The 22,319-nt window shown below is 57.9% G+C and overlaps 1 protein-coding gene and 1 long non-coding RNA gene across 5 annotated transcripts in view; one reads left to right on the top strand and one right to left on the bottom strand.

The window, feature by feature from the left end:
- Nucleotides 1-10,357: 10,357 nt before the first annotated feature.
- The window catches only part of NTNG2 (netrin G2), a 70,184-nt gene continuing 58,222 nt past the window's right edge, over nt 10,358-22,319 (bottom strand). The window contains exons 5-11 of one of the 4 annotated variants that reach the window (XM_072960342.1): nt 21,598-21,624; nt 20,487-20,624; nt 17,014-17,088; nt 15,471-15,572; nt 13,739-13,906; nt 12,253-12,387; nt 10,358-11,658 (exon numbers count right to left, since the gene is read on the bottom strand). In XM_072960342.1, the coding sequence (XP_072816443.1) occupies nt 11,423-11,658; nt 12,253-12,387; nt 13,739-13,906; nt 15,471-15,572; nt 17,014-17,088; nt 20,487-20,624; nt 21,598-21,624 (881 nt within the window). In that variant the 3' untranslated portion in view covers nt 10,358-11,422. The remainder of the gene's footprint in view (nt 11,659-12,252; nt 12,388-13,738; nt 13,907-15,470; nt 15,573-17,013; nt 17,089-20,486; nt 20,625-21,597; nt 21,625-22,319) is intronic. The other 3 variants (XM_072960343.1, XM_072960344.1, XM_072960345.1) reach the window with 3 other exon arrangements.
- Nucleotides 20,792-21,821, top strand: LOC140696188 (uncharacterized). Its single transcript, XR_012072325.1, has 2 exons — nt 20,792-21,200; nt 21,515-21,821. It is a non-coding gene; the product is annotated as an uncharacterized lncRNA (long non-coding RNA).

Genomic DNA, 22,319 nt, shown 5'->3' with positions numbered 1-22,319 from the left:
CTGCAGGCGCCTTGGACAGGGTGAGGCCTGCCACCAGAAGCCATGTGGGCGTCTGTGTTTTTGTTCAGGAAGGGGTTCCCGAGGGCAGAGCAGCGGGGCTGGGCAGGAGAGCTGGAAACAGCGCTAGTGACTCCTGATGGCGGCAGTGGGGACAAGGAGGCAGAGGGCTGCCTGTGGAGTCTAAGAAGATCAAAAGTGAATCAGGACACGCAGGACCTCATGCCGGGCTGGCCACGGAGCCATGGAAACAGGCCCGGGCAGGGAGTCGGCGTCCACGGGAACGAGGCGGGGGGTCAGCCTTGGCTCTGCCTTTGCCCTGTGCTGTGGACAATACACAGCCTCTGGGGGCTTCACTTTCTTTACCCAGAAACCATAGTTGGAATTTGAGTTCTCTGCTGGTTCTTTTCCCCAGTTAGTTCTAAAATTTCAGACCAATCCCTGAAGTTCTGGAGAGGAAGAGGCTAAAAATCATGGTGGATTTCTGTCTTAGCCTGTGTGAGCTGCTGTAACACAACCTCAGAGGCTGGGTGGCTTAGAAACAGCAATTTATTTCTCACAGGTTCGGAGGCTAGAAGTCCACGATCGTGGCTCTGGCCGAGTCGGCGTCTCCCCACTGTCCCCTCACGTGGTGGAAGGGGCGAGGGAGCTTTCTTGGGCTCCAGCTCTTTCACGTGCATCTCCCTTTCCTGCCTGCCTGCCTGGCACTTCAGGCTTCAGCATCAGACGTGCAGATGTCTGATTAACCGCTCCCACAGCTGCGTAAACCCAAGTCCTTGCGGCCGGTACCTTATTTTTTTATATAGTGGTTCTGCTTCTTTAATTGAACCCTCCCAGACATGGAATATACTGTTCCCTCTGCGTGGTCACGTACCTAGGGAGCCCCTCCTACGGTGAATAGGGCTGGCCTGTGTACCCAGTTGGATGTCAGAGGAATGATGATGTGTGACCAGATCACTTGTTCTGGGCGAGGCCGGCCACCATGCTGTGAAGACACTCAAGGATCTCTATGGGGCAAGGTCCCCGCAGGGAGAAGCTGAGACCTCCTGCCAACAGCCGGCCACACCAACGTGGGCAGTGAGTGCGCCGTCTTGGAAGTGGGTCCTCCAGCCCCGATCAAGCCTCCGATGGTGCAGCCCCAGCCGACGCCTTCACTGCAACCCTTAGAGAATCCCAGAATCAGAACCGTTGAGCTAAGCTGCGTTGGAAGTCCTGACCCACGGAACCCAGGTGAACTAAACGGTAGGGGCCCCGGACCCCCGCCCCCAGTCAGTGGTTTTCAGCCAGGCGGAGTGAGATCCCGAGAGGGCGTACAGAGCGTCGTCCTGTGCACAGTAAGCGGACAGCCCGGCCTGGGGAGGCAGAGAAGGCTGGGAGCTTGAGGGTGGCCTAGAAGTTGGCATTCCAGAAGCCTCGATGCAGAGCATGATGAAGTCAGGGGCTGGCGGTGAGCCTGAGGGACTGGCAGGGGAGGGCCAGGTCCAGGGGTCCTGTTAGGCTGCGAGCGGTCAGGTCTCGCCCTAGAGACGATTGGGAGGCCCTCAAGGTTTTCAAGGGAGAGGGAGGGGAGGCTGAGACTAGAAGCAGGAGCCGTCCTGGGGGCTGAGGTCACAGCCACAAGTACAGCTGATGAGTCCGCACTGCTGGGACTTGAGAAGCGGCCGTCGAGCCCCTGGGCTCCCCCGATTCTGAGCTCCTCAGCTCCACGCTCTCGGAGCCCACAGCTTCCATCACAGAGCTTGGCCCAGAATCACCCAGACACGCGGTTGGGCAAGGAGCCCGCAGACGGTGCCCGCATTTGCCCCGTCTTGGTGGGGAATGTTGTGAAAGTTTCTATTACATTTACAGTTCCTTGGGTTCTGTGATCATGTTAGATTCTTATAGCAACAAATAAAGCAAAAACTAACTTTCCTAGGTCTTCAGTCTACACATCTGACATCGAAGAACTCTGCGCTGTAGCAGAATTCTGCTCAACCAGGCTTCCCTCTAGAAGCAGCAGCAAGAGAAGAGAGATTTTCAAGTAACAACAGGGGTTCCCCACACACTGTCACCGTTCAGGCCACGGGGACCTCTCATCCTGGTTCCTCTGATCAGAGGGATGGGCTTTCTGTGAGGATTTGGGGAATTCACAGCAGGTAGTCATGCAGCTCCGATTGGGTCAGACCTTGGAGTAGGGCTGGGAGCAAAAACAGCAAACCCCTGAGGACAAGCAGGGGCCACCCCGCAGTCCCCGCTCACGGGGACCTCCCTTCCAGCCCCCCAGGACTCTGCGAAACGTTGCTGCATCTTCCTTTATCAAATACCCCCTGGATCACTGATCAAGTACCTGATCAGGTCCTGAAATAGTTGGTTCTGATCTCTTTCAGCCTGTGCCGTGAAAAGAAAGGTGTGCGGACGTCAGGCTTCCTTTTTAAAGTGCGTTTGTAAATTAAATCTTCAACTTTTTTTGCAAACCCTTCAAAGGCCACCTCTTCTGGGGTTTAAACTGCTCGAGTAAATCTAAGTCATGAAACTCATAAACACAGTGAGTCTCAAGTTCTTTTTAAAATCCCATTTAGTAAATTGCCCTTAAACTTTTCCATCGAATCCTAAACGGAGTTCTTCAGTAGGTTTCAAATTGAAACAGAACTCACCTGGCAGATGAATAGCCAAATTCTCTTGAATGTTAGAAACCCCTTAACTATCCGGTACACTGTATGTAACAAATATAATTTGATACAAAAGCATTAGAACCAGGGTTTTAAGTTACTACATCATCTCAAGTTTAATTTTTAATCTCCCCAAAGTTAGGAAGAAGCCAGTGATGGAAGTTTTTCTCTTTCCGACTGAATGAAGGTTCACATCCCAAGCAAGTCGAAACAGATCTGTGACCTCGGGATGGGCTATGTCCAAAGTGACGCTCAGACCACGGACTGGCTCAGACCCAGCTCTTAGAACTTTTGTAAAATAGATTCTATCCATCAGTGTGTGTACAAGACCGATGTAAAATGAAAGACTGATAATAACCCACTGTGTACCCACAGCCCCAGTTTGAGAAATAGGACACGGCTGATGCCGGGGAAGACCACCCCCAGCTGCTTCCGGCTCCCCTCCCTCCCTCTTCCACCTGGTTGTAACTGCCGTCCTGAAGTCTACGGTTTCTGAAAAGTTTCCTTGTTTATAATCCACTCCAGAATTATCTTTACTTAATTTTGAACTTTCTGTAGACACATCTGTCGGTGGGTATTCTGTGACACTTCCCTCCTCATCCTTAACATTCCCGAGACGCCGCCAGCTGTCACCCACTCCTTTTGGGTGGAGTATCATGTTCCATTTTCAAGAATATGCCACAGTCTGTCCATTCTAGTCTGAGGGACTTCAGGGTTGTCACTTTTTTTCCCATCATGTACCTCTGGTGCACAAGCCAAAGGGTTTTCCCAGGCAGTGCTCAGATCTTTGTCACACAGGGACACAGAGGACAGGAAGGCACTCCATGGACTTAACGACTGTGACGTCAGGACGTGGTGCCCATTCCCCGGTAACTGAGCGTGAGCACCACATGCCAGGTGGGCCTGCCAGGGGCCACAAGTGTGACTGGAGCCTGGCCCTCGGTCTGCACTGTAATCTCCACATCCCACCAGAAGCCCCCTTGATCCCAGGGGCAAGCCCTTGAAGGTTCCATTCTTGGCAACTGGACACCCCGTGTCCTGCAATCTACTCTCAGGTGATCTCGGGGTACCGTGACCCATCCTGCGGTGCTGGTGATGGCGTGACTTCCCGGCACGGTCTTTTACGACCAACACCACGGGGTGGTTAGTGACGGCTCCTCCCTAGGGCAGAAGGACAGACCCAGATACAAGCAGGTCCTGGCTGGTGGGAAGTGCGCGTGGGTCGTGGGGAGGGGGGAGTTACAGTTTTGTTCTATGTAGGTGTATGTATGTGTGTATGTGTGTGTGTACGTATGCTATGTGCGTATATGTGTAAATGTCTGTACATACGTGTCTGTATATAGACAGGCAGACACACATACTGGTTTTTTTTAAATAGGAAAAAATGTAAAAAGACATTCACCAAAATATGAATAGGGGTTATATAGTTTTTTTTTAATAGACTTTATTTTTTAGAGCAGTTTTAGATTCTCAGCAATATTGAGCAGAAGGTACAGACGTTACCCCTCCCCCCATCCCCACCCGCCAGTGCCTGTTACAATCCATGAGCCCACACCGGCGCGTCAGCGTCGCCCCGAGTCCACAGCTGACATTAGGACTCGCTCGGGGTTGTGCACGCCGTGGGGTTTGACAAACGTGTCATGACGTGTATCCGCCCTCAAAGCATCACAGAGTATTTTCACTGCCCTGAAGTCCCTCTGCGCTCCGCCTATTCTAAGGAGTAACTCAAGGTGTCCATTCTTCCGTTTTTCCCTTTGTTGCACAGTGTGCGTGAATTACTTGCACAATAAGAATCATTTTGTTTTAAAGACGACACGCTGCTTCAGTCATTCTCTTTGTAAAAAGGCGTTGCCTGGAGCCTGCGGAAAAGCTGTGCCAGCAAATCTTCATTGTGTCTCATGGCGACCAGTCTCTGAGGTGGGCCCAGGGGATGGCCCAGATCAGGGCAGGCCCTGGGGACTGTGTCCAGCAATGTGGTGTCCCCACGAGCCCGCGATAGGTGTGCACACCGTCTCTGGGGCTCAGCGTAACCTCCTCTTCCCCCTGGGGGCGTCCCCTGCTCCCACAAGGTCTCCTGGCCTTCCCATCCTGCACCCCCAGAGCCAGGGGACACAGTGGGGGCTCAGGAAAGGGTTTATTGACTAAATGACCAGAGGGCAGCTGCTCTGGGAGGGACCTCCAGTCGTCTTCCCTACCCAGGGTCCACCCCACCCAGGAGCTGTGCCTGGGACTCCCACCGCGTCCCTGCGGTACTCACAGTGCCAGGTGCACCCCAGGCCAGGAGAGGGTGGAGCTTGCCAGCTGGGCAGCTGCTGGCCTTGTGGTACGAGGTGTTCCGGGCTCACCCCAGACTTTCTCTGTCCAGCCGTGGAATCAGACTTCACTCTGAGAAGCCCTGGTTCCTCTTAGGGGAGAAGCGTGTTTAGAAACCAAGATCCAGGTCCCAGGTTTCCACTCCCCACAGGCCACCAGTACCAGCTCCTCTGCTAAAAGCTCTTCCCAGAACTGAGGTCCTAAGGGTAGCAGGGTGCTCACTGGCCAAGCAGATCAGGGCCTCCCCAAGGCCCACCTCCTGCATCTCGGTGGGGTGATGGGAGACGGCTTCTCAGCGCTCCGCAAAGACGCCCGGGCATGTGACCCCATCCTCCGCTGGACACAGCAGGGGATGAGGATGGGCTGAGGTGACTGGAGGAGAGAGAGGCACTCACTGCGCCTGGGCCGGTGCTGGGCATCGGGGGGCAGCAAGAGGTGTCTGCCTGGTTCACTGTGCCCTGGGGCCAGCGTGTGGAGGGACTAGGGAATGAGGGACGGAGGGAAGGGAGACCGAGTGATACGGCACCCACGTGGCAGGTTTTTGGGGATAGGAGGACGGAAGACATGGATAATAACAGCTGACACTGGTTCCCTACTTCAGGCCAGCATGACATGTGTAAACTGGTTTAATCCTGACAAAAGCCCTATGATGTAGGTACTGTTTTTAACATCCCCATTTCACAGATGAGGAGACTGAGGCACAGAGAGACTGAACTTGCCCCAGGTCATCCACGTGGTGGAGGACAGCTTCGAACCTCTGTGGTCGGACTCCAGAACCCCTCAAGGCCATCCCTTCTGCCTTTGGAAGCAGCCCGCCCCTCCTGGGCACTGGGTCAGCTGTGAATTGTCCAGGGCGGGACAGGCTCCAGTGCCTTTAGTGTCAGGGGCAGCTCACTGCTCTGGGATCTCTGGGGACTCAAGGCCCCGTTCTAGCTGCTCCTGACCAGAACTCTGGGGCCACCAGTTCAGTCAGGAAAGGGGATGTCCGGCTGGAAGCCATCTGGAACACTGCCGCAGGTGAGCCCATTTGTCTCCAGCCTCAGCCCACCCTTGCAGGACCACAAGGTCTTCAGAGCCTCTGGGAGCCCAGGCAAGGGGGTCCTAGGGACTTGACCAGACCCCACTGCATGGGAGGAGTGTGTGGGCGGGGCAGTGGGAGGGCAAAAGGGTAGAGTTTTGCATTTCCTTTTTATTTTAAAAGACCTCCTTTGATAGGATATATTGCTAAATTTTGTAAAGCAGGCTAAAGATAGATGTGCATGAGATGAAGCCATCCATTGCTAAAATAAATGAAATAATGGAAAAAGTGGCAGCTGTGTGGCTCCAATGTATTTATAAGCTTGGGCTTCTGTGCAGGAGAGACTGGATTTGCATCTGGACTTTGCCTCTTCCTGGCTATGTGACCCTAAGCGACTTGCCCACCCTCTCTGGCTGGATAGTCATGGTTTCTTTGTGCCCTTTGTCTGGTTGGGGAAAGACAGCCCATCTCCCTTGATGGGGTGGGAAAGGCTGGACGGGAAGACATGGGCACACGTGGGGGCCGGATGGGGAGGCCAGCAGGAGGCAGGTCTGGGCCAGGGGTGGTGCCTGAGGCAGCACTGGGGGCCCATGGGGACAGCAGCAGAGGCTCTCTGGCCAGGATGGATTCATGGCGCCCCCATCCCCACCCGGTGCGTCTGGCTCCTCTGTCGTGTCTGGGGGGATCCTGTGACCCTGCAAATCGTCTCCTTTTCTTCCTAAATCATGGGGAGTTGTCTTTGTGTGCTGTGCCCAAGGTCTCTGACCAGGACGCTTTTGGAGCCTCGGTGTTCTCCGCTGTAAAAAGGCTCTATTATGGGAGCCCAGCTCTCAACCTCATCACTGGATGCTTGAAATAAGGGCTATCCAGCCTCAGCACAATGCTTAGCATCGTCCTAGCAAACACTGGGCAAACTGTCTGCGTGGGGTTTTGTTTTATGGGAAAATACTAGAAATGCACATCAGAAAATATTAATAGTTATTAGCTCTGGGCGGAGGATGGTGGGTGATTTTAATTTTGAAATTATTAATATTGCACATTTTGGTATTTTCTAACTTCCCTCCAGTCGTGATTTGTGTATTAAAAAGGAAAAAAAAAAAACAATTAAAGCTTTTCTTCCTGAGGCCTTTACCCTTAACTCCTCTGCCTGAGATGTGCAGGGGGCACTCTTGGGAGTTGGGGGGACAGTGGCCCAGCTGGAGGCACAGGGCCAGGGGCAGGGGTACGGGCCTCAGGGTGAGCCCCCGCTCAGCCCTGCCCACCCAGGCCTGCGGGAGGTGCCCGGCTGCTCCCCAGGCGCCTCTGTAATGCATGGCAACCAGACAGGAAACGCGGACTCAGCAGGCCGGCCTACTTAGAGGGGCAGGTGGGGGCAGGGGACGAGGCGTTTCCCCTGACAGCAAAGCCATTTGGATGATGCCAGGCTCCCTAGGGCTCCTAGCTGGGGGAGGGGGTGGGCAGGAGACAGAGCAGCTGCAGACCCGCGCTGGGCGGAAGCCCCTGCCTGGGCTGCCCTCTGGAGTCATTACGTCCTGAACTTCCTTCTGCGCCTGCTGCTTTTCCAGTGTGGCTTCAGGCAATTTACCTCCCGTCTCTGAGCATCGACCTCCCTCTCTGTTACCTGGGGAGGACGGTCCCTTCTGCTGAGGACAGTCATTCTCAACCCGGGGCAGTTTTGCCCCCAGTCTGCGATGCCCAGAGGCACTTTTGGTTGGTGCTAGTGGGAAGGGAGCGTCGCTGGCATCTAGGCCAGGGGGAATCGCTAAACACCCGCCACCCCCACCCCAGCCCACAGGAACTATCCAGCCCCCAACGTTGATGGCGCTGAGGATGAGAAATGCCCCCCACCCCGTCCTAGGGGGAAGGGGACGGGGAAGTGTAACGGGGCACGCACAGCGCCTGCGCACAGGGCTGCTGCCCTCCAGCCTGTGAGGTGGGCTCTTCACCTCTCAGAATCGGACGTCAAACCATGAGCTCTGGGCCGGGGGTGCACCATTGAGAAGAGGCCGGGCTGAGACCCTGGGCTCCGCTAACCTTGTTTTCTCCTTCTCTCCGCTGCCTGGAAGATGTCAGAGCTTTCTGAATGGCCACTGGCAACTTCCTCTCCACCCTCCGGCGGAGGTCGGGGCCGAGCCGCGTCCTGGGGGACTGGGGCTGCCACTCTGATCTCTGACGCGCTCCACCTCCCTGGGCCTCGCTCCCACTAGTCCCCGGGATGCTGACACAGCGCCAGCTGAGAGAGGTCAGGGCGGGCAGAGCGCTGCCCACTGAGGCCCCCTTCCTCCCAGACCCTTCAGGAGCCTTCCTGGGGACACATCCAGGGTGACACAAATGTGCGTGTGCAGCAGAAGCAGTTGGTGCCTGGCCCAGAGCCCGTCTGTGGGAACCCCCCCTCCACTAGGTGACGCTGATTAACAGCTCACAACCTTCCACCTTCTGTCCGGGGGGTGCTCGTACTATAGCCTCGGAATCTAGCCTGAAGCCGGAGGCATGAGACTGCCCCCTTGCCTCAAGAGGTGATGGATGCTCAGAGTCCCACTGGGTGGACCAGGCTGAGGATGGAATCCTCACTGGGGTTCCCACCCTCCCCCAATGCTAATTCCTTTACTCGCTGACACATGTTTCCTAATAGCACACCCTCCGCAAACCCACGCACTGAACCCCTGTCTCAAGCTCTGCTTCTGTCAGACCTCAGTCTGTGTGTGTGTGTGTTTGGGGCTGAATTGATGTAGTTCCTTTATATTTCAATATCGCAATGATTAGGAGGAAGGCATCACTGCTTACAGATCACAGCCACCAGGTGGTGTTTCTCTAGAGGTAGATTTTGGTCAGCCTGCCCTGTGCTCCCTTTGAAGGTAGAGGTATGTTCTGTCCTGGGAAGAGGTGACTTGAGACAGAGAAGGCCCTGGACCCCTCGGCCTAAGGCCGCTGTGACCTGTGGTTATGTCCTGGGCAGGATTACGTCCTGGGGGCTGCGGCTGAGGGAGGGGGCTGTTAGTCTCTCTGGCCTCAGTGGACTGGAGGGAGGGGGCAGGTATGGGTGGGGAGGACCCATAACTTAGGAATTGGTGAGTCTGTGTATAACAGAAAATCCAAAGACTGGTATTTTAATCACATCAAGATTTATTTTTTTCTCACACAAGAAGTGCGGAGGTCAGCAACCAGGGCTGGTGTCCCTGGCTCTTCTAGGTCCTCGGAAAAGCAACTTCCACCTTCTCGGCCCCACCATCCTGAGGGGATGGCTCCCCCATGAGTGCTGACTGAGCATCAGGAGGAAGGGTGAGAGAGAACGGCCACGGCCCCAAACTCGGTCAACTGAGGCTCCGTGGGAGTTGAGGGGAGGAGAGGCTTTCTAAAGGGCTTTCTGGAGAACCCGCCCATCAGCCCTGCCCATCAGCCCTACTTCTATCCCATTGGCCAGAGCTATGTCACATGGCCACTCCTCTCCACTAGGAGCCCCAGGGACCTTTCCTTTTAGCCATTGGGCTAAGTGGGGTTCTGTCAATAAGAAGGTGAGGATGGTAACAGAGAGGCCACCCGGGACCAGAGAGAAGGCACTTTCTTTAGGGTTGAGATTTGAGAGCGGTGGCCAGGAGAGGTGGCGTCTGGCCCTGTGGGGCTGTAAGTATAGTTTATACCCTCTTGTAGCTGTGTTGTAATCTCTTGTCATCCTCAAGGCCAAGGTGGGTCAAGCTCTGTCTGGGGACTTGCAGGAGGGATGCGGTTGGTTCTAAACTTCCCCACCTAGAAAGAGCAACTGCAGCCAGAGGGTTACTGCAGGCGGAGGCTGCGGGAGCAACAAGGGACCTGGTCCGTGGGGCTGGGAGTCTCCTGGGGCTGCTGGGAAGTGAGCAGGTGGGCAGGGAAATCTAGACCTTCTCCAGAGACAGCTGGGAAGTGAACCTCTAAAGGATGGAGAGACCCACAGGCGCTCCCGAAGCACGGGGCTAAGTTCATGGACCCCTTTCTTCCGAGCTTCCTTTTACAACTCCCTCGGTGCCCCGGGTCTCCTCGACCGTCTCCTTCCTGATGCTGGGGAGGTAAAGAGGAAGGAGGGAGGAGATGGTGGTCTGCATTGGGTCTTTGTATTTCCTGTCTCCACCAGCCTGCGCCCACTTTGAAATTTGGCCAACAGGGGGCTCTGGAAGGAGGCAGCGGCAGCAGTAGACATGGGGCCTGAAGCTGGAGGGTCCCGCAGGGCTGATAGGACCCCCAAATCCCCATGCTGATGTACAAATAGGAACATCGAAATCAAGCTCTGTTAGAACACTCTGCCAGTCACTTCCCTTGGACTTCTCAGCAATGGTCTCCGTGTCCACCACGTGCTTTGAAATTTGAGGACAGCCCAGGAAAAGTGCCAATAAACTCTGGATTTATTTTATTTATTTATTTATTTTTAGGGAAAGGAGGCGAACAACCTCCCAAGTTTGGGGGACGTGTGCATCACTGCAGGGCCATGCCTGGCCAAGCGGTGAGATAGCTCTGCAGGCCACCCTGCCTGTTATTCCCAGAAGGGCCTGGGGAAGGGATGGCACTGATGGTGAAATAGTTTAAGGCTGTCTTGTGGGTTCCTCTTTAAACCCCAAGCTTGCTGGGTATAAAAGAACAGAAAGGAAACAGGCCTTGGAGGCAGCAGTGAACAGATTCTTTACTGTCGGATTATACACCATCAACCACCCACCGTGGTGACCAGCTTCCTGCTCAGGGCCCTCCTTCTAGGGGCGATTAATACAAACAAAAATAATTCTCTACAAAACGAAGTTTCCAGTCCTCCCGACCCTCCTTCCTAACTCCCTCCCCCAGACAGTGAGCTCCTTGGTCACCAGGCCTCTCCCAAGGCCTGGGGTCTGGTGGGTCGCAAAAGAAAACAAAGAAAGAATATAAAAGAGAATCAAGTCAGCGACTAGAGTTGTAGGCAACTGGAATTCCGGGTCCCCTGGCTGATTGAGGGCCAGGGACAGGCGCAGCGGGTGTCTGCAACAGTCGTGTGTGTGTGTGTGTGTGTGTGTGTGTGTGTGTGTGTCAGGAGGCAGGACCTGGGGGTGTTGGGGTGACACCTCTGTCTCATCGCCAGCAAAAAAAAAAAAAAGAGAGAGAAAAGAAAAAAGAAAGAAAAGAGGTGAGGTGATGGGTAATACGAAAGAAAAACTAAAACCAAAATCCAAAATCGCAGGTCGCTGGGGCCAGGGCCCCACAGCGCCCCAGCTGCAGTGCCGGGCAGGGGGCAGGTGCCACTTGGGATGTTGGGGGCGGGAGGAGGGCGGGAGGACTCTGCTGAGTAGCACCTGGGAGCAGCTCAGGCCGCACCCTTCTCGCCGACTGGCCTCGGACGCCGACCCCGGGCCCCCCCGCCCCCCCTCCGCCGGCTCCCTGGGCGCGGGGCGAGGCGGGGCGCGGCGGGGCGCGCGGACCCGGCCACCCGGCCGCCGCGGGTCCTCCGGCGGGCTCAGCAGTCCAGGCGGGCGGCCAGCCCCAGCAGCAGCAGGCAGCCGAGCAGGGTGGCGGGGCGCGGCGCGGCCCCCGGCGCGCGGTCGCAGTCCAGGCCGCCGCCGTCGTCCGCGGGGTCGCAGCGGGGCTGCTCGCAGCGCACGCCGGTGTAGCCGCGCGGGCAGGCGCAGCGCTGGTTCTGCACGCAGGTGCCGCCGTTCTGGCAGAGCAGCTGGTCGTCGTCGCACACGTTGGCTGCGGGGCGGAGGGGCAGTTAACGCGGAGGGCGGCCCGGTCCAGCCCCCACGCTGGAGCTTCTGCGACTCGGACGTCGCGGCCTGGCCCAGGGGGTGCTGGAGGCTCAGGGCCCACTTGGTAAGAAGCGTACCTGCGTGGATGGTATCAAAGGCCAGGCGAGACCTGGCCCCCGCCTCCCTCCCGCCGGAGCCCTGGCTCTCCCCTCCCCGGGGCACTGGCCTTGGAGAGGTACTTCGGCTGCACCAGCTCTCCGGCCTCCAGGGCTTTGCACGTGCTCTTCCATGCGCCAGGGGCGCCCTTCCACCCTCTCCCGTGGCTCACCTTGGGTCTCCGCCACCCAGCATTTCTTTGGACAGCCTCCCCTCCTCCCCGCAAACTCTCTGACTTCCCGGAGCCTTCAATCAACTCTAGCCAACCCCCAACTCCACTTTTGCCTCCAACCCCTTCAAGGACCGACTCCCCACCAGGTCGCCCCAGGCCCCGCCCACCTGGCCCCGCCCACCAGCAGACCCTGCCTTTGCCGGCGTCAGTCCCCGCCACCCCGGGGCCCCACGGCAGCCGGCCCCGCCTGCGGGGGCGGCGCGCACTCACGGTAGCAGCCCTGGCGCCAGTAGTGCGTGGGGAGGCAGTCGTCGCACTTGGGCCCCGCCGCGCCCTCGCGGCACTCGCAGAAGCCTGTCTCGTTGCACCGGTCATGCAAGGAGCCGATCTGGTTGCAGTTACACTCTGGACGGACACGTGTAAGGTGCGCGATCAGGGCGACTTAGGCCCCGTTCGCTCGGACCCACCCTGCCCGACCCCGCCACCCTCCCAGCCGGATCTCCGCGCTCCCGGCTGGACGGCGGGTGGGGGTCTGCCAGGGTGTCTACATCTGGAGGGAAGACTACTTTCATTCCGTCACATCCACTGACTCCCTTGCCCTCTCTGGCCCTGGCATTGTGTGGCCCCCGCCAGCCCCCTCCCCTCCCTGGACCTCCGTCTCCGCGTCTGTAACCGGACGGGGCGCTGATCCCTCTCACCTCTAAAGAGCTGCGACTGACAGGTGGGAGGAGCCTCGTCGGAGGCCACCGAGCGGCTCTCCTGGGGGCTGTGGTTGTGCGCGTGTGTGTGTGTGTGGGGGGGGTAATCGGCCACCATAGCTCAGTGCTGGGCCTGGGGGTGGAGGCAGACAGGCAAGGAGAAAGGAGGGGGCTGGGGGGTGAGTGGTGCCTCTAATCGGATCCAGAGTCCCCGCCCTGTCCCCGCAGCTGGCCAGTGTGACAGGCCAGTGCAGTTCCGTTGGGATCACTTTAGAGTTGATGGAATTATCTGAAGGCTGCTGCCGTAATTCAGCCTGACAGCTGCAGGTTCGTGGGCAGCCCCCCTGCGCACAGCCAGAGCTGCCCGGGGCGCTGGGGAACAGGCAGTGGGTTCCCAAGTGGGCAGGGCACCCTAAGGCCGAGAACTGGCCTCTACTGGAGACAGCCTTCTAGGCTAGTGGGTATTGGTGTGGGCCATGAGTTTGTCCTCTTGGGATGGTCTGTCCCTCCCCTGCCCTGGGCCCAGGACCCATGTAGATTTCTTTCTTTACCCCAAAAGCCAGTCCTGGAACAGTTTGAAGAAAGCAAACCATTTTCCCACTGAGGGTGGAGGGCAGCTTTATGAGCTGGGCTCTGCTTATCAAGCATGAGAAAAACTTCATTTAAAGAAAGGCTTCAGTCACAAAAAGGGAATTAAAAGCCTTTGATCTGCTCCACCTTCAGGTTTTGCAAACAGGGGAACAGAGCCAGGAAGAGAGTTGCCCAAAGGCACACAGCAAGGCAAGCCCTACAACCAGCCTTCGACTCTAACTAGTGGATCTGAAACTCCAGGGCCTGCAGGGAGGACTGCATGGGGAGGTTATCATTAGAGCCGGTTCTGGAAGCTTCTGTCTTTAGAGATGCCCAGCTGGAGGGGGCCCTGGGATTGGGATTTCCACAGCCGCCCCAGGGGACTCTTGAGGCAGGGGTCTCCACGCCCCATCTCACACCGCTCTTGCACCAGGTGCCCGTCCCACGCACTCTCGCGCTGCGCCCCCGCATCCCGGTCGGCGGCTCACCGATGCACACGTTCTCGTCGTCCAGCTCGGCGGAGCCGTTGCGGTAGTAGCCCAGACGGCAGTGCTGGCAGTGCTGGCCCCGCGTGTTGTGCTTGCAGCTGACACAGGTCACCACGTTGAGGAAGTCGATGTAGCTGCAGCGGTTGGAGTGGCCGTAGCACTCGCAGTCTGGGCCGGCCGAGCGTGGGAAACACCCCGGGTCAGCGAGCAGAAGGAGTCTGTGCCTTCCTGCTGCCCCTTCCCCCATGCACTCCGGAGAGTTGGGCACTGGGAAAGGAAGGACCCACCCGGGACAAGCAGGGGGCGGGACCCTGTTCGGGCAGCTGCCTTGGGCCTCCCACACTTCTGTCTGGGGAGAGATGGGCCTGCTAGCTTTGAGCCTGATCAAGAACCAGTGCAGGTGCCGCCCACTAATTCCCACCCGGCCCTGTGGGCAGGGGACCAGGGAGGGCCCGTGGGCAGCACCTGCTAAAGGCCTGGCCAGGTGCCAGGGGAAAGTGCCCTCTAAAGGGATGCCGGCAGGATTCTGGGGTGATTAGAAGTGATTCATGCAGGGAGAATGGGTCATGATGCCAGACTGTGAGCTCAGGGAGGGCGGTGCCTGGGTTCATGGCGTTCACCACGTTATCCCAGTGTCAATGAAGGAGAGACGCATGCGTGAATGCTGGACAAGATGGAAAGGGCCAGGAGCTTCCTCCCCATGCTGCTTTGGAAGACGGTCGGAAGGAAAGCATCCACCTGGAGGACCCTGTCTTATTAGCCTGAGCAGTTCTGCAAATTTGATTGGCATCAGAGGGCCTGCTCTTGTAGGAGCCCGAGAGTGAGCGCTGCCTTAAGGTTTGTGCACTGAGCATCTCCTGCTAGTTTTGGACCAGTTTCTAACTCTCACTGGAGGTACACGGCTCCATGCCGAGGACAACCATCTCCCAGCCATACTGCTGTCTCCTCCAGCCCTACACCTGCTCCAAGGACTGACTTGAGCAAGGCCCCCAGAGGTTGGAGTTAGCTCCTATGACTTTATCAAGGGGCGGGATTTGGGGAGAAGGGTCACCTTCCCTGCCACAAGAAGGGGGGCCATCCCTTGGTGTCCCTCTTCAGGGGCTCAACACCCTTGAACAAGAAAGCTGATGTAGCTCCCCTTGAACAAGGAAGGATGACAGCCACCCTCTGTGAAACACCGTGTTTAGCTCTGGAGAACCCAACCTCCCTTTTGTGACGGGGGAAGGAGGGACTGACAAGGTGTCAAGGCCAAGGGCACGGAGGACCTTGGAGAAATGAGCCTCGGGGATGTGCCCAGGAGGAGGTGGTGGGCATTCCCACACCATGGCCTTCTGGACCCGTCCCCTGCACCTTGTCCTTCCAGAGACAGAAAGTGAGGCACCCTCCAGGTGTCCCAAGGAGTAGTGTTGGTGACCCCTGTGTCCCACAAATCTTGCTTCAACCAAGACAAGCCCCAGGCCACACCTCCCAGGGGAGCCAGGACGTGCTATTTCTGGAAGTTGCTCTGCCCGCCCTGTGCCTGCCCACTGTGCTTCTGACTCACACCTGCTCCCAGCTCCCTTGGGGAGGGAGGCCTGGAGGGGAGAGAGCTCGGTTTCACCTTGACCCAGCTCTCAGGGAGGGTTTTCTGAGCCAGGCACCGGTCCTTGTCCTGCATCGTGTCTTTTCCCCAGTGGGAGTCAGGAGAGAGGTGCTGGAGGAGGGCCGATTCGCCCCGGGTCCTTCCTCTTACCTTGGAATTCTTCAATAGGCATCACTTGAGGAGATTTGGGCCTGAGCTGGAAGAGTTTGGAGACCTTGGCAAGGGCAGGGGCAGCAGCGGAGGTGCCCACGGCTTGGAGAGATGAGAAACAAGCTCTTTTATCAGCCATGGTCCAGCTGCCCAGGGCGGGGTGATGTCTGGGCCCAGGTAAAGCCCAGCAAAGGCTCCCTGGGTGCCCTGGGCAAGCTCTGGGGCAGCTTTGTTACCTGCTCAGATTTGAGATGCCACAGCATGCAAAACCAGGCTGGCATTTGGTCCCCCCTCAGAGACCATCTACACATCCAGCTGGATTAATCCTCCAAACTACTTCTCTAACTCCCCTCGTATTAAGCTAAATACTTTGCTGAAGCTGGAACATTCTTTGACTGGTTGGAAACATCTCTTTGCACCCCCTTCTACTCTTGTTCTCCCCTATCTTCTCCAAACTCCTGTGAGCATCAAGTCCAAAGTCTGAACCTGGCATTCAAGATTTTGGCATCTCCCTTTCTTCCTGAAACAATCTCCCTGCTCCAGCCAAAGCGAGCCCTTTTCCGTCCATAGATTCCCCACCCACAGGTTCTGTCCAGCCACGAGCACAGACTGTCCTGCCTCCCACTACCCAGAATCCCAGCCCTGTGTTTGGGGGGGATCACGCCAGGTCCCGGGAGCACCATCGCCTTGGCTTCCCCCTGGAGGCTGTGGTGCCCTAGTCAGTCCAGGGCTGGGAAGGGTCAGCCCTGGCCTACTCTTTCTGACTCCGCCACTGTCACTGGGGAGGATGCTCAGACTCAGAGGCCTCCAGGTGCCTGGGAACTGGACCCTCACCAATTGTGGGACTGGCTCTGGAACGGCTTGCCAGCAGGGGGCGCTCAAAGCTCTGCTCCCTGTCCACAGCTGGCACTGGAGGAGAACTGGAAGTGTGGGCGGGGTTGCTGCCCAAGCTGGGGATTAGGGCCTAACGTCCAGGGAACTCTGAGCTGGGACTGGGGACAGCTTCCCTTCTTGGAGACTCAGGCAGGCCCTGTGTGCTTCCTGCGCATGTCCCCTGTGGCCGTAGGCGAGCCCATGCACCCATGAGTGGAGAGTGCGGCTCTGGGCTTGGTCTCAGTGGCTTCCACGACCCCTCCTTGCATCCCGCTTTGTCAGGCCATTGCTCACTGCCATGCTACCACCAAGCCTTTGCCCCAGCTGGTCCTGCTGCCTGGAACACGCTGCCCTCTCCCTTCATCCACTCAGAGCCACCCCACCGCAGAGCCCTCTGACCCTCTCTGAGGTCCACACGTGTGAACACGGTGGCTGGAGAGAGGGGATTACTGTTACCAAGGCAGAGTCTCCGCTTGGCTTGGGAGCCCCCAGGGGGTGTTGGATTAGAAGCGGTTTGTGGTGAGGTCACCCCCGCTCTCTCTAAACCGCAGAGTTGGGGTGGAGGCGGGTAGAGCCCCGACGCCCCTCCCCTCAGCACCCTCTGGCCCCTCCCCCCAAGCCCCCACCTCGTGCCCCTGCTACCTCCAAGACAAGGAACTTGCCCCCATACCTTCTGCACTGGACGACCCCTGGGGCCAGGGGGTGCTCTCCCAGAGGGGAGCAGCGGTGGCTGGCCTGACCCTCTCTTGGGGGAAAGAAGAGAAGAAGCCAGGTTATCCGAGGGGCTGAGGCGGGGCTGTCCTGGGGACCCACTGAGGCATCACCCACTACAGGCCCCTTACAGGCAGCAGCACTATAAGAAGCAGCTCTGTCTACACTAGCCAAGCAGAGCTGGGTTCAAATCTACGGGAGAGGCAGCGTCTACACTACCGCAGTCTGTGAAGGGCACACAGAATCCAGATGGAAGGGGGCCCCATGCCCGAGAATCTGCACACTTTGGGCAGTCCTATCTTCAGTGGAACACCTGATTCTTGGAGCTCTTCCTCCCTCCCCACGTAACCCCTTGTCAGACTGAAGGGCAGAGTGTCTGAGCCCCGTGTCTGGGTCTAGACCTCTCGGTGCTGATGTCTGGCTAATGGCTGTAAAGGGGACGTGTGATCTGGCTGAGACATCAAACGTGTCCAGAGGGTCCTCAAAGGCTTCCCATCCAACCCCCATCTGGGCACTGGAGCATCCTCCCTGACCCCTATTTGGGCCCTTTTTCACCAGGGATCCCAAAGCGAGTCAGCTCCCAAAGGCCCCAGTGCCCATCTCCAAGACTTACTGGAACAGCAGGGCACACAGGCAGGGCCAGTAAGGCAAGGACTCGCTCTGCACCGAATTTCAAAGACAAACCCAGAAGGACAGGGGAGAAATCAGATTTTTTCCCACTTCTTAAAGGGATTACGCATGATGCCGGTTGGCGGGGAAATGAAAAAAAAATCTACCAGCTAAGAAGTGCGGGAGACTTTCCAGCTGGGAGCCGGGAGCTTCTGGACATCAAGTTGACATTAATGTGATGTTCAATGAGAGGTGGCCAAAGGACCCAAATTGGCCAGGGCTTAATTAGCGCTGCAATAAGCCTGCCCTGAAGGCATTCTGCTTTGCAGCCCCTCCCACCACCCTCCGCGGCCAGGCTAGGGAGAGGAATGGGGTCCTGAGCAGCCTTTCTGCCTGCAGCCCCTGCCCTACAGACAACTTGACACTGGCAGGAGGGAGAAACATGTGGGCCAGGGGTTTACAGGTCCAGCTGGACTCTGGTCAAAGAGCCCGGAGCAACTGTTGGGAGGCACCTGGAGAGACTCAGGACCTTTCTGGGGGCCAGGAGCTGGGGGTGAGAAAGGTTCCAGCTGGGCTTTCCAGGGACACGCTCAGGTGTGCAGGAAGAACCTTCTCGCCGTGGCCCGTGTAATGTGCCAAGACCAGATGGAGGCCCCGTCTGTTCCTTCGGAACTGGGGAGTGCTGCAAATCAGGTCTTACAGGCGGCACCACCTCACAGCCCCCCGAGGCCTGGGGCAGTGGCATTGGGCAGCTGAGGGGGCAGGGAGCAACTGGAGTCAGAGAGCCCCGAGTTCCAGTCCAGCCTGTTACCTCGAGCAACAGCTTTCCTTTTCAAACAGCTTTATTGAGATATAATTTACCTACCATAGAAGTCCAGCGGCTTCTCCCTAAGCCTTAATATCCTCGCCTGTGGGACTAGGAAATTAGCAGCCGCATCTCTCGGAGCTGAACGAGAAATACGATACCAGCTCCCAGTCCAGGGCACGTCCACTCTCCACCAGCTGCAGTCGGGGCCGTGATTAGTGGGGGTCCAGGCTGCATGGGGGCCCAGGCAGAGGCTCCAGTTGCTAAAGAGGAGTGATGACCCCTAAGGTGACTCAGGTCACTGGCTGTCATACTGCAGCCACCTTCGTCCATTCATTCCTGCTGCCCAGCGCTGGGCTCAGGATGCAAAGCTGACCGTGACCTCACCAAACGTTTGCTAGTCCAGCCTGGATGGAGGGCTACCTCCTTTTCACCATCTGAGTCCTGGAGACCCTCATGATTCAAACCTTACCTCGTCCAGGCTCACCGCCCAGGCTCTGACTGACGCTGCCCTTAATTCTAGTTTTGCAATTTGTACCCCTTGTGCTACGTCAGAAGCAGCTCCAAAATGGAACTTGGGTTCCTCGGCATGTGTATGTGTGTGTGTGTGTGTGTGTATGTGTGCACGCCTGTCTGGCCTCCCAGACAGATCACCGTTTGCAGGCAGACACAGCACCCACCACGACTATTTTTGGACCAGTCTGCCCATCACAGGCTCAGCGAAAAAAGCCAAGTCTCAGGACGCTGGACCGACTTATGTCCGGAGCCCGGAATTCCCAGGGTGACTTGTGTTCTTCACCCCAAAGAGGATTCCTGGGTCAGGAGGCTCTCCTGAAATCGTTGAATCTCCTGGCTAGCCCCTGCCTCCTGCAAATGCCTCCCAGGGAGAAGGGAGGGAGGCAGAAAGAAGAGGTGTGATGTGCCACTCCCTGGTCCCAGGGAGAAGCTGGGTGAGGGGAACTTCCCACGGCTTTCACTGGCTGCGAGAGGGCTGGGCGCCCCACCCCCTAACAGGGGAGGCAGGAGAGGCCGGAGTGCAGGCAGACCTCTCCCCAGAGGGCTCTCTGCCTTTTGGAAATGCCGGCCCTCCCAGGGTCCCTGAGCATCAGAGAGAGGAAGGCCACAGCACTGCCCAAATAGTAAGGAGCCCCCACAGTGTCATCCCCCCCGCGCAGAGGCAGGTGGGGACAGGGTGGGGGTCACTGTTGGGGTACCACTCCCTGGCTGGTGGGACCAGGAGGAACTGCCCTTGGCCACATCCTCCTGGCACCCTCTGGGAAGGATGAATCCTTTCGGACTCCTGGCACCTGCAGTAGGCAGGGTCTTGTGGGACTCCCAAGGTGACCTGAGGTGACACCAGAGAGCCACCCCCACACCCCAAGCCTTGAACACACCCCTGGCCTGGCCCTGCCCCCCACACTCAGTCTTGAAAGGCCCAGCAGTCTGTAATCTGAGGACCCCACCTCAGAGGTTCCCTTCTGCCTTGCTGATCTGAGGAATCAGCCTTCTTGGCTGACCCTGCACCCCCTAATTTCTAGGGGCGGGCTGCTGAGGGGCGGTGGGGACAGAGCTGGGTGTGGGTGGATCTGGGCTGGCTCCCTGGAGGCAGGAACATCACTGGGAGACAGGCCCCAGCTCTGGGGAACTTTTACGTGGCCTTCCAGACACAGGGCCCCATCCTCCGAGGTCACACCCTGTCCTTTTGGCCACACCTGTCTGGGGTCCTCCTGAGCAGTGCCTTGAGGCAGCGCAGGAGGAAGAGGATTTAGGACCTTGAAGTGAGCCCTGGATCCCCTGGCTGGGGCCCCATGACAGGTGGATCCAGACGGCCTGGAGGCCTCCTGGCCTCACGCTCTGGCGGCTCTGGCTCTGCAGCTCTAGCCTTCTCTACACTAAAAGCCAAGCCCCTGCCCTCCCCGGGGCTGATGCCTCCCACATCATACATCACAGAGAGAGGCGGGGACTCGGGCAAGAAGAGGGAAAGGGCAGGGCAGCTGGGGCTGTACCTGGGTACCCACCTGTGGGCTGTGGGGTGCTGGGGGCCACGGGGGCCCCAGCAGTGGACGTGGAGGGGGCAGGAGTGGTGGGGTCCGCCCTCGTGGCCACAGTGGCCACAGGGGCTTGGGGGATGGGGTCTTTCCGGGACCTGCTGATGCCTGGTGAGAGATGAGAAAAGTAAGAGAGGGTGGGGGGTCGGTGGGGGGCCGAAACACAGAGGAGCAACTTACTTACGACCCCACTGAGTGGACAGGTGTCCCCACCAGATCCAGCCTCCTCTGGCCCCCTCTCTGTCCACTGGTGTCCCAGCAGGGAGCCACCTGGGGGCGAGTGTGGGCCTAAAGAGCCCTGGAGGAGGGAGGCCGCGCCCCCGGAAGCCTTTCTGAGATTTGAGGGGGGGGGTCTGCCGCTAGCTGGCGGTTTGACTCTGTCAAGTCCTCTCCTGCCACATCTCAGAGCAGGTGACAATACCTACCTGTCCGGGGGGCGGGAGCTGGAAGGAGGAAAGGACATAATCCAAGTGTCCTGCTTAGCCGATGCCCGGTGCTGTGAGTACTTGATGGTGACTCATGACAGTCTGTCCGTCACCCTCCCACCCTCCCTCACGTTCCCTGTTGAGTTCTCAGGACTCCCCGACTCAGATGGTCTGACTGCTCTGGGACCTGAGCTGACCTGGATGCATCAAGATGCGGACTTACCTCCCCCAGCCTCACTGCAGGGGAGCGGCTGCAGAGGTGACAGCTTCAGGCTGCCCGGAGGGAGGCCAAACCCCACGGTCAGCCCCAGGGAGGTGGGGGTGGGGATTCTGCCACTGGTTGGGGAAGGTCACCCCCCCTTGCCTGACAGGAGAGGGAGAAGCGGGGAGTTCACCTGGGGGTGCGGAAGGGGACCTTTCCAAAGCAGCACTGGCCAAGAGGCTGGAGGGGAGAAATTAGGAGACAGGCAGGAGGCAGTGAGGAGGGGGAAAGCAAATGTGGCGTGATTAGAGGAGGGGTGGGGAGGCCCCTGGGTTCAGTGGGGGCAGCAAAGCCCCTTCTTCTCTCTCCAGCTCTTTCCAGGACGTGCAAAGAGGCTCGTGCACTGAGGGTCCCAGTCACCTTCCCCAGGGCGGTGACCCAGCTGTGTACTTACTGCCAACGGCGGAGCCCGCAGCGGCACCTGCAGGAAGAGAAGGGTCACAGCAGAGTAAGGGGCCTGGCCGCCACCTCCCTGCAGAGGAGGGGGAGGCAGGGCCGGGGGCAAGAAACTGGGGGGCCTGGGCACCTCACTATGTGAGGACTGGGTTGGATTATCCACTCCATCCTCACCGGCACCCTGAGAGGGGTTGCTATTAGCCCATTTTGCAGATGGAGAAACTGAGTCTCAGAGCTGTGACTTACCCTAACCGGGGACGTACTGATAAGGGCGAAACATTCCACTGGGGGCTTTGCACACACCCTTCTTGTTTGATTTTAGACTCTTGGGTCCTCCAGTCCAGGACAAAGAGGCGGGAAGACATTCTCTGGAGGGCAATGGGATGTCACAGAAAATGAGGGTCTCAACCACGGGGGCAGACTAATTTACTGGGCACCAAAGAGAAACCACGGTGCCTGCTCCCTTCAGGGGAAATTCAGGGACAGCTGAACCACTGATTGGAAGATAATCTCTCAACTCACAGGTGTTGAGAGAGTTCTGCCTGCGGGCCACTCAGGCCTCACAACAGTCCCACAGGGGTTTTATTAGGGTCCTGATTCTACAGACGAGAAAACAGGGCTCAGGAGAAGAAATGGTTTGTCCAAGGCCACCCAGCTGTGAGTGGCCGAGGCCTGATCCCAACCGGGCTTTTCTGTCCCTGTGTGTCTGTGCCCCAGGGA

This window comes from Vicugna pacos, chromosome 4 (genome assembly GCF_048564905.1).
Source record: "Vicugna pacos chromosome 4, VicPac4, whole genome shotgun sequence".
NCBI lineage: Eukaryota > Metazoa > Chordata > Mammalia > Artiodactyla > Camelidae > Vicugna > Vicugna pacos.
The sequence above is the reverse complement of the archived record's forward strand: the minus strand, read 5'-3'. Positions and strand labels throughout refer to the sequence as shown.